Below are 12,018 nucleotides of genomic sequence, written 5' to 3' on the forward strand. Positions count from 1 at the left end.
ATTTATTTTCCCTCTTCCTTGGAAAAAGGGACAACTCTCACATGAGGGATGCAGTTTAAGAGTTTTCTAAAAGCCACAGTGTCTATTTTAAACCGTTTACTGTACTTATAGAAAGTATTCACTCCTTGACAAAATTTTACCAAAATAGGAGGTGAATATATGTGCAGCCACTTATTTTTTAAAGCAGTTAAATATTTTTATTTATTTGTCACTGTTTTGTAGAAATCAAATTTTTGCTTGAGACCAACACATTATGTCTATTAAAAACAACAACAATAAAAGACCAATGTTGTTGATCATGACAAAAGGATTCAGGTTGGATTTATGTGTTGTGTGTCTGCTTATGAACGGGCATCTGCATGCCGTGGTGCGTTTCAGAAAATAAACTTTATCTACACTCACCCATCTTCTAAGCAGTCATTCATGACATTCCCTTCAAAGGGTGTTTTCAGCAGCATCCCCCAGGAGAGAAGGACAGAAGTGGGCGTCACAGACCCGATGACCAAATGTAGAGGCTTTTGCAGTTCCACTTTACCTGAAAAAGACAAAGTCGGACTTTACTTTTATGCTTAAATCACTCAGATTTAGCTTGGAAATAAATCTTGCTGTGTAGTTTTGGTGATGAGTCTTAGTTTTTTTTAAAAAAAAAACAAACCTTTGCACTGCTTTTTCACCTCGTTGGCTTGGATTGGCTGGACAGCGACAAGGTACTTTGGTTCAGCATCTAACCACAAGGGAAATGCGAGGTCGGGTGTGAATGTGCTCTTAGGCTCCGCTCCGCAGATATAATTCACTCTTAGCTTAAGACTCAAACAATCCAGGCAGATTGCTTGATTGTGGACAAACAGCTCCCCCAATCTTACCGAACTCAGTCTCATATGGCTGACCGTTCTCAGGCAGCTGGATGAACTGTTTGGAGAACATGCTGCTGCCGTATCCCAGGATGTAGCCCTCAAGCTTGGTGTCGATGTTGGGATGCAGGAACTTCATCACGATGGTGTCTCCTGAGGCGCTGATGCGGACTTTCATATTCTGACGTCTCACTGGTTAAGCAGGAGGGGAAGCATTGATCAGACCAACAATAAACAATTTCAAGCAAACCTTTTTATACTGAAAACTATTGAATGAGCAATAAAAACAACGTATCATGGCAGAAGGATGAATTCCACCAACACTCCCTGCATTTCAGAAATTTACCAGATACTTTTTCTGACTGAGTCAAGAACATTTCACAATTTGTCAAGTGCCCTCCCAATTGTTTCTCACTAAGTACTTGCCTGAAGGTACAAATAACTTTCAGAACTCACCAATTGCTTTTCAGTAATATGTATTTTACAGAACTCACCAGGAGCTTTTCAACACTTTCCATGACCTTTTCTGGAACTTTAAATTAACTTTCAAGATAGCTGTATTACGAGCTACTTTAATAAGGTATGTTGTTCCACAAACTGGCAGGGTACTTTCCAAAAACACAAAACACAACAATTAACCTGCACACATAAATATCAAGAACAACAACAAACTTTAACCATATAGGAGAAGGTAGCTGCTTTAAAGTTATATTCTTAAACCTTAAGTTCTGCATTTTAACACTTCCTATGCAGTAAAGGAGTCCATGTAGTCAAAGCAGCTCCAAGTATATGAGAAATAAGAGCTTGTTTTGTCAGATTCCTCAGAGAGTAAGACAATCATTTATACTGAGTGTAGTGATAAAAGAGAATATTCACTTTAAAATCAAATCATCCTGATTTCACCATCACAACTCGAGACACACAGATGATGAGTTTGGGAGTAAAACTGGTGTGATGAAATCTTCTGGAAGGTGAAATAAAGTCAAATAAATACTTGCTATTAAAATATGAGGTGAGAGTGGACGAATTGCTCTCATGTACAGCTGTATGAAAATATCATGAGATGACAGAAATAGAATTTCATCACATTTCTGCTGAAAATGACTTATTCAGAAAAAGTACAAACAAGAAGAATATGCTAACAGATGTTTGACGATGACAAAAACTAGAGAATGGATTGAAGCTGGACGGAAATTTAAAAATCTTCCAGTTTTATTTTTGTTCACTTTGTTAAGGCAATTAAATAATAAGTACTCTAGGGAGCAGGATGGATGGATGGTTACATCAGGTAAAGAAGGCTGTCCAGGAAAGCAGTATCTGGCTCTTTATGACGTTATATTTGTAAGATAATAGCTTAATTCCTGTTGAAACAGGATACACACCATTTATGTTTCCTCATCGATACATAAAACATTTTTCTCAAATATCTCAGGGATCACCAAGATGTGATTTGGGAAAAATGAGACAGACCTCTTTGGTATGTATGAGCTTCCCCCTCAAACTCTCTGATTGAAGTCATTTGTGTTCATTGACTCATTAAATTTTCTTGTATTATTCAATTATAAACAATAATCTGAACTGAGTCAAGTGATTCAGTGCTTTCACTGACTCATCCAGGTGGATAACCCGTCAGTGAGCTCCCAGGTTTATTTTCGTAGGGTTGACTCTTGCTGTGGCTCCCTTCAGTCTTAAAGGATTACAAATTGTTGGGTTTTTTTTTGTTTGTTCTTTTTACTTTTCAAGACTAGCAGAAAACAGTGTCTTTGAATCTTGAATTTCTTTGGATCAGAGCGTCATGTCCGAGTTTTAGCCTACTTTATGTTGCCAGACAAGTTCTTTATAGATGATTTCTTGATGTTAAATGTCTGGCAGGAATCAGGACTGGGTTTGACTGGTGAGAATAAACGCTGAAAAATAATGGCACATTTTTACAAAGTGCCCTGTTGGCTAAATTAAATCTGCAATTTTCCACTGCTTTTTCTGTTCACTCAGATGATCTTTGTCCGTTATTGAAATTAGTTTGACTTTGAGTGTGGCAGATAAGTAAAATAACAGAAGAAATCTGTTAAGGGACATCCATTTTCACAGCATTTATGTAATGACATACAACAACAGAGACATAAACATGACAGATAACCATGAACACATGAATTTAGAGAGAACAATTACTTTAACATAATGGTTTTTGGACTGCAAGAGGAAGCAACAAAACCAGGCAAAGCTACTGAAACTGTCTGACGTCCCACAAATGTTTTTCTATCATGTGGAGGTTAGATGTGCCAGAAGAAGCAGAGTCAGGAGACGCCACACAGCGCATTCGAGATTCCCAAAGTCTGGAAGACAAATCTTGACTGGATGGCCAGTCAGTTTGGGCCCAGTTCACTCAGCTCTGGAAAGACCAGCCTGGACCAAAGCCAAAACAATTATGAGCTCGATCACAGGTGTCGAACTCCAGTCCTGGAGGTTTATATGTGCCTCTGCTGCACCACAACTGAATGGAATAATTAGGCCATTAGCAAGGCTCTGGAGATCTTATCTACACAAAAAAGAACCATTTCATTCTAGTCTTTTCTACCTGTGGCACATCAAAATACCGCAGGACACACCGGCCCTTGAGGACTGGAATTTGACACTCCTGAGCCAGATTATCAAGCAAACAATGCAAGCTAGTGACTATCTGCAGGAAAGTTTTAAATCAAGACAGAAAGATTTGCTCATAACTGGATGGGGTTTTTTCCCCTTCAACCATATCTAGAAATCAGATTTGAACCTTTGAACATAAAGTCTGAGAACTCCTAATTGACAATCTATAGGACAGCCTCTCCCAACTCCCACTGCAGCAGGACAATAATGTCTCTACCATCCTCCAAGGGACAAAACGTTGCTTTTGGTAACATTCTGGAGACACAGGAATGCTAATAGGTTGAATATTTGCAGCTGATTAAAGTCTTGAGCCCTTACTAAAAATATCATGTACGGGTTCATGTTTGTTAATACGTGAACCAAATTCTGATTCAGAAACATCAAATAGCAGACTGTTATTTCTAACAACACAGTCACCTTAGCAAACTATTTTCTTTTACTGTGCACGCATTCATTCGGTATGGACGATAAATTGACATGAATCCCCCATCGTTGCTGGCACCAAATGAGAAAAAGTAAGTCTCCTTTGCCATAGAATGTGATAGAAAAACTGTCACTTCAGACCAGATGTGCTGCTGAAAGCCCAAGCACTGAGACAAACTGGATTTGACAAGGGGAGAGAGTTATGACTGAGAGCTGGCTGCGGCACATGGAAAACAATAACCACGCAGGAAGGCTTGGATGTGAAATGGTGAGTTTTGCATTTAAAGGTGTTTTGTTAATTGTATTTCCATCACTTCCGTTTCTATTTATTTTGATCTCATTTTATTATTATTTTGCGGTGGAAATCCCAAGTGCCTGCCTAAAACCTCCACTCTTTAAACAACGGGCCGTTTGCCTGGGTGAGGACCCGCACTGTGCTCTCCTCAGCACATGTCCTTGGCTCAGGCTGCAGCTCTGAATGAAATAGTGGAACTTTGAGTCAGCGGCGGTGCCAGACGCTGCAGGACGCCAGCTCAGGCACTGACAGCGAAAGACGGGGAAGCCCTTGATTTGAAAAATACCACCATGGTTTGTTTCCTATCAAAATTTAATTCATTTCAATCCCCCACACCCATCAGTTTTTTTTTTTTTCCATCAAAACCCAAAAGGGACCGTCTCTTAGGGTGAGAGACTCAAAACAATTGTCACACTGAGAAATGGCTGCCAGCTAATTCTTAACTCATTTTGATATCCAGAAGAAACACACACTGGATCTGTCCTGTGACAACCTGACGAAAGCTTCGTCTTTTGGCCAACATAGCTTTTAGGTTCTGTTTTGGCATATTGGGGGCTTCCAAACTACTTTTAATATATTTTTTGAATGAATGCAGAGTCCTGAAAAGAAATAAAATATGAAGATGACTGGTGTGTTGTAAATAACAAAGAAACAACAAGATTATAGAGTGTGTTTTTAAGAATCAAGAACAGAATTAAAAGATTTGTCGATAGGTATAAGAAATGTAACTTCATGTCACCAGTTTGTTGCCATAAAACATTTTGCTGATATTTTAAGAGATGTCTACACGAAAACAGGTACAAATAAATGCGTTGAAAATTCAGAGGTTTATTGGAGAACACGTGTTGCAATGGCCCAGTCAAAGTCCAAACATATATAGAACTGTGGCAAGATTTGAAAGTCAACATTAAAAGATGTTATCTTCCCAATCTGACTGAGCCTAACAATTTTTTTAGACTTAGCAATAGAGCATAAGGAACAAACTGGACCTTTTATGGTTATAGTCAGGGGACGAAACCCTAAAGTTTTAGTCCGATGTGTTATTGGCACATTCAATAAAACCTGCAGATATAACTGCAGAAAAGGGTTGTGTTGACTCAGGTGTGCTGAAAATGCAAAATGTTATTTATGATGAAAAAAAAAGTTTGCACTTGGAAAAAAACTATTTTTATGTTGAGTCATGATGGTGGCAGCACTTTTCGTACTTCACAAACACGTCATTTTGTGTTGGTCCGCAGAAAATTACAGTTTAATACGTTAATGTTTGTGGTTGACATGTGAAAAAAAAACATGAAAAAGCCGATATAGATTTTGTAGATACGCATTTGTACCCAGCCTTTAGGGTTTAGTCATGGAGAGATGAGCCTCAGCACCGCAGTGACTCAGGTCTCTGTGTTGGAAGTGAGGAGGTGAAGGAAAGCTTGGATCTCCTCACTGCGAAGATAAAGACAGATGTTTGACTGTGTTGTTTTGTGTAGCAGTTCCATCCAGTTAAGGAAATGAAGAGGGAAAATCCCTCAGAACCTCACGTCAGTCAGATGGAGGAGGTTTTGAAATAATTTAGTGGGTGCTTTAACGACACGAGACCTGACCTACATAAGCTCTAATGGGAATAACTGGAGACTAGTGTAATTCAGTACTAAGAATATCTCCCTGTAACTCGGCACACGTCTCTCTAACCACATCCATCAACAGACGCATATCTGGGCCCGAATGCGGGCATCGCCTCAAATCCTGCCTGGCTGCAGAAAGTCGTGCCTGTAGTTTTCATATTTTACCCCAAGCAGTCATGCTGCTGCCATGTGGGTCTCTCCTCTCTCACACTACATCACCACCTCAGTGTCAGACTCAGCTATGAGCAGCAGCTGTTTCTTCTTTTTCTCCTGCGGCTGCTTCATCCCACTCCCTCTTCACTCCATCTCTGCTGCCCTACATGTTGTCATCCCCGTCGTACCTTTAGCCTGATCTCACCTCGGCTTTCCAAATAATGAATCTCGAGCTTTCAGCTCTCCTGCCAGACTCACCACTTTATTAGTCTCGTGATGACAAGAGATTCTGCTTTGTCTGGCATGACTCTATAGTTTGTGGACTGTACTTTGCGCTAAACTCTGTCAGTCATATTCTGCAACAACCCGTTGAATTTTTTTTCTTTTTGCATTCTTTCACCAGAAATCCACAACCTTAAATATATTTTGTTGAGGTTTCATTTACATAGATATGGAGGGCAAGTTTAAGGAAGTTTAGATACAATTTAGCCGTTTTTCCTTATGTAACAGCTCAATTGTAGTGGAGAGGGAGTGTCCACTATGAAAAGCACCCCACAGCATGATGCAGCCACCACCCTGTTTCACTGCAGACTTGGTGTGTTTAAAGTGATGTGTAGTGTTATAGCAGATCTATTGGACTAAATTACTTAAAAAGTGCACTTCTGTTACTAAGTAGGTGACGCCAATTTGATTTGACTTGGGGGTCTTAAAGTAAGGGGGGATGGACACAAATTCCCACCCACACAATTATCCACAATTTCAACCAACTGGACTAATGTTTTGTTGCCTCTTGACAAAATGTAAAAACATCCAAAGTGTGCGAATTTTGAGATTTTCATTTCAGTTTTTCCAGGTGAAGAAACTCATTAAGATGCAGATATGTGTTTAAACTAATTAAATTAAGCCATGGAAATCACAGTGATGCTTGAAATAGTGACGGTCAGAGATGTGTAGTAACTGACTGAGTTTCCTTGAGTAACTTTCAGAAAAATAATTACAGCACGGAGAGGTTTCATAGCTCTGTTCGTTCTAATTCTAGCTGAGAAATATTAGTTTCAATTGATCCTACTCATATCTCAATACAATTTCTAAGATTACTCCCCTGGATGAAGAGCAAAGACATTTTCACCAATAATGTTCAATGTCTGCTGAAACTGTTTTGTAAACAAGCTTAATTGTGCTAAAGTGAACATATAGCAAACAGCAGATATTGTCACTGCAATTACTTTGCTCTGTCCCAACATATAAATGGACCAGATTTATGGAGCTTCTCCAGGTATTTGTCCACTCAGTGCTTTACATATTCAAACACATTTCTACACTGATATGCAGTTTGATAGGCAACTTAATGATGAATACTTTGCTCAGTGGCACATCGACATGTGGCAGCAGGAATCTGGACCTGAACCCACAACTTTTAGACAAACTCTTTGCATCCAGCTGCAGTCGCCTACATACATGTCGTACTGTAAGTACTGCTTTTGAAGGGTTTATGCTGCGGGAAAGTGAGATTTAAAGTGTCTTTCTTCTTCAAATTTGTATTAAAGTAATTTTTTTAAATCAATTAGCAAAAATTCTAAAAGTGTATTTATTATTCTACGTACTGGAACTGGCATGTAAATTTAGATTAGATGGAAAAGTTAGAGAAGCCGGGGCGCCCAGAGAGAACCAATGCATGCACAGAGAGGATATGCAAACTCCATGCAAAAAGACAGCAGGTTGAGATTCAAACCCAGGACCTCCTTCCTGCAAGTTCATCCCCAAATCCAGAAGACTTTAACAATAATGTTCTTCTTTTTACTGTTAGATTCAAAGGCAAAGAGATTTGACTCTGATCAGAGAGCAGCAACACAAAAAAAAGCTTCTGGAGTCCAGCAGCCAGAAAAAACACCAGCAAACTTTAGTCAGCTGTTCTGACTGCTTTGTACCACCTCAGCTAGACTCACTCTTACTGCCAATAATTCCTTTAAAGGGCTGCAGGGAACAGCGTTGGAAATGGAAATCATTATCACAAGAATTCACGTGTGAGAACTGAAAAACTACAGTAAGAGGACAATGAGACAAAATGGAAAACATTTGTGGAAACTTCATCTCCTTTCCAAGAATGTAGCAAGAATCCTAATCAGGCTGAGAAGGTTTAATATGCTGTAATGCACTTTTGATGCTCTTATGTTTCATGAACATCAAAAGTTCATGAAACTTTTCCAACTACTCAAAAAAATAAATAAAAAATAACAAGTTAAAAAAAACTAAAAAGTTTTTTTTTTGGCTTGTTTTTTAATTTAAGAAAGTAGAAAAACATTTTTTTTTTACTTTCTCAAATTACTAGCATGTAAAATAAAGTACAAAAAAATAGAATCTAAAAGCTGAGAAAGCCTTTAGTTGTCAAACACAGACCGAATGTTTAATCATATTTACCCACAGTTATTTTGTTGCCTTCCAAAAATACTGACACCTCTGAGATCAGCCAGAAGTTTGGGCACATTTATTTACAAGTGTGAATTATTAGCACCCATATCTTTTATGGTTTCTTCTTCCCAATAGGACAGCTAGCACTCAGTCTTCCTCTGTAATGTTTGTCGAGGTAGGAGTGTACGGAGAGGAGGATGTTTGATTATTCCTCTTTGCACAATCTTGCTAAATCATCCAGGCTCCTTGTCCTGTTTTATGTTCTCCTCTCTTCAACTCGCCTCAGAGGATTTCTCCAACATTTAACTCTGGGACTGATGGCAACGAGACAGGGTGTGTGTCTGGTGATCTACTTCTGTTTTGATCTGACCAGTTTTTACATTTAGGGTCGTAAACCTGTTTTCTAGAAGAGGACACAAGATTTCTGTTTAAAAGTCTCATGACATTTCAAAGTTTCAAACCACACTGTGTAGCATTGCGTAGCCTTCAGCAAAGAAATAAACCGTCCGCATTACAGATCATCCACCATGTGTAGCAGTAGCCATTTTAATGCTTGGTTTCTTGCCAGTCCCGACTGGAGTATTTGTTGCCATAAAGTTTAATCTTACTCATTCAGCTCCTCAAAATTATGTGGTTCGGTTGTTTTAAGCTTTTTGATTGAGTCACGCAGGAGCATTTTTATGCAAATGTCTTGATTTTATGAAGATCAACACACTTTATGTGTATTCTCATTTTGAAAAGCGGCCATGATTTCATAATTTCATTTGTAATCCTGGGAATCTTAATAGAAGTTCATACACACTTTGATCAACTTCAAATGTATATGTTAAAAAAAATACCTCAGTTATGGTTATTTTCACTTTGTCAAAACTGTTTGTTTCTTCCTGTGAGGTTTATTTCATTGTAGAAAGAAACCCACTCACAATGAAGATTACAGTTTTCAAAATGATTATGAAACAAAACAAACCTAAAATGCAAACATGGGTAAGACTTCTTCCAATAAAAGCAATCAAACTAGTTTGTTTCACATGTCAACTGGCCACTAACATGGAAACTATTTCACTCTAACTTTAATGCACAAAAAAGTGGATAAATTAGATTGAACTGTCCCAAATACTACTTTCATCAAAGTGGTTTAATTACATACTATAATGTGTGTAAATGAAGTTTCTGCTTCAGAACTTGAGTTTGGAAACATTTAAGAGAATCATGAAACTTGAATAAAATCCACTTTTGTTTTGTCTTGGTTTGGGAAGCAGATAATCAAAAAACTATGTATGACTTACAAACAGATCACCTCTGTTTTTACTTATTTTAATATGGCTGCATGTAATATTTACATTGACATTAAATTGAATATATTGTCTCTTTCTCTATGCATACCTTCAGTATTTGGAAACATCATACATTTTTCTGCATTTTTTAACTGATGCCAGTATCAGTCTTGCTAACCACATTATGCCATTTTCCCTGCTTATCCCACTATGTGTTTTATGCAGTCTTAAATCCTCTTAAGTGGTGCAGACATGCAATCCACTTATGAGAAAAACAGATTCCTTATGAATTCATCTTAGGCAGCAGATGGCCATTTATTGTGTTCATGAGAACCAAGAGAAATGCATCAAATTCATCACATCACGTGTGTCCCTCGATGCAGATCAGTCACATGACGAAACCAGTGCAGCTCTCACTCACCCCTGCGCCTGTGAGAAGTTGATGGAAGAGACAGAGCCACCCCGATGAGGAAAGTCGTGAGGAAAAGGAGCAGAAAGCAGTGTGAGTGCTGCTGCAGCATCTTTATCAGTCTCTGGTGGAAACGGCCTGCGGTGATGTGGATGAGATCAGGGGTTGACTCCAAAAGACAGACGCTGTGAGAAGTTCACGCTTCAGACGCAGGAATCCAGGTGGCTGTTCTGAGCAGATGCTCTCAGTACGAGAGGCGCTCTCAGGACCAGGAGGTGTGGATGCTGGAGGCTGCTTCTGCTCCATCTATAACTCTGTGATGGAGGGAGGGAACGTGCAAAACAAGACACACCCACTGTCCTCACACTCCTATCTCCTTTTTTCTCCCTTTTTCCTTTTTAATTTCATTGCTTGTCACACAACATGTGCCATCTGCGGTTACAGTTCGTTAATTCTGAGTGTGATCACTGGAACTTGAGAAAGCTGGTTCATCATTGTATATGTTGCTCAATACATCAATAACTGTGTCACATTTGTGCATTAATAAAGCATAATCCTGACAAACACTAGTTTGGCATTTGTGTTTCTATAAACTGAGCAACTTCTCACAACATGCTTCCAACAATGTCCACAGTGCCTTGCAAAAGCAGTCGTCCCTGAATAAGTTTTTCTCTTTTTGCCACAACTCAACTTTTGTCACAACTTTTGCTACAAACTCAAACTTCATTCTGAAAGGCCAACTTAATCTTGATATGGACGAAAACTGTAGATGGTTTTCTAGAAATTGTTTTGTGGATTTAGCCTGAGAGGATTACCTCAGCATGATGCCACCACTTCCATGTTTCACCAAACGATGTTTTAAAGGTTTTTGTTAGTTTTTCACCAGACACATATTCATTTCCTAAGACAAAAATAAAGACTTCTTTTTTATTCATCTGAACAGAGCAGCTTTTAATACATTTTCTGTTTCCTGTTTCGGTGGTGAAGCAAGTTCCATGCGAGTTGAGCAAAACTCTCATGGTATTCTTTGAACGCTGGTAAGTCATTCTTCCAGAAAGGATTGAGTATTGTAGTGCATAACAGATTCTTCCACCTGAGTTGTGGGTATTCCAGTTTTATCATGGGACTCTTTCGAATTGATGCAATGGCCCTTTTTCTACACACTCATCATCTGCCCCACTCTGAACTTGCAAGGATTAGGCCGGTGCAAAACACAGTCCAATCATTTAAAAACATGCATGTTTTTGCAACATGGGACGAAGCTGGAGGATCCAAACAAGAACCACAGAGAGATTCATACAAACGTCACTCTGAAAAGACACCGATGAGATTTAGACCCAACACCTTCTTTCTGTGCAAAGCCTACTTTTCATCATCCATTCAGTAACTAAAAGGTGATGATAATCACATTAACATCACATGCATTATATTTCTTAAAAAGAAGTACTTTTTGCACCAGACATCACTCGGTGCTTTGCAGTCTCATGATGACAGCTCTGCATCATGATCTTTCTTCAGCTTCCAGGTGTTAATATGTACCCCTTTAACAGCCGGTCACATTTATGTGTACACAACGTGTTATCGTTTTCTTTATTATTGTCTGCCAAATGTTTCTCCCTGAAGGTTTCAAGGACACACACGTCTGCTTGCATATGTGTTTCATCGGACGCTTCATATCTCCACCCTTCCATGCCGTGTTTCACATGTTATCACACGAGACAGGAAATGATGTCACCTTCAAAGGAGGTGTGTTTCCCAGGGAAGTCCCTGAACAGAGTGTTTGTGTTCCAACCTCCATCATGCCAGAAGCTATTATTACTGATGAATCATAGACTGTACAAAAGGAAAACAATGAAAAGTTTCGCTTGTGATAAGCAACGATTGCACTGCTGGTTGGGTTTTGTTTGAGATGAGGGGAAACATGGCAGATGTTTTCTCCACCAATGAA

At 39.0% G+C, this 12,018-nt stretch overlaps 1 protein-coding gene across 6 annotated transcripts in view; it reads right to left on the reverse strand.

The window, feature by feature from the left end:
* The window catches only part of LOC129360892 (target of Nesh-SH3), a 29,304-nt gene extending 18,960 nt beyond the window's left edge, over positions 1-10,344 (reverse strand). For all 6 annotated transcript variants that reach the window (XM_055031385.1, XM_055031384.1, XM_055031383.1 and 3 more), the window contains exons 1-4: positions 10,083-10,344; positions 864-1,043; positions 656-724; positions 403-535 (exon numbers count right to left, since the gene is read on the reverse strand). In XM_055031385.1, the coding sequence (XP_054887360.1) occupies positions 403-535; positions 656-724; positions 864-1,043; positions 10,083-10,182 (482 nt within the window). In that variant the 5' untranslated portion in view covers positions 10,183-10,344. The remainder of the gene's footprint in view (positions 1-402; positions 536-655; positions 725-863; positions 1,044-10,082) is intronic.
* Between the last annotated feature and the right edge of the window lie 1,674 nt (positions 10,345-12,018).

This window comes from Poeciliopsis prolifica, unplaced genomic scaffold (genome assembly GCF_027474105.1).
Source record: "Poeciliopsis prolifica strain line A6 unplaced genomic scaffold, Auburn_PproV2 SCAFFOLD007, whole genome shotgun sequence".
In the NCBI taxonomy this organism is placed as follows: Eukaryota; Metazoa; Chordata; class Actinopteri; order Cyprinodontiformes; family Poeciliidae; genus Poeciliopsis; species Poeciliopsis prolifica.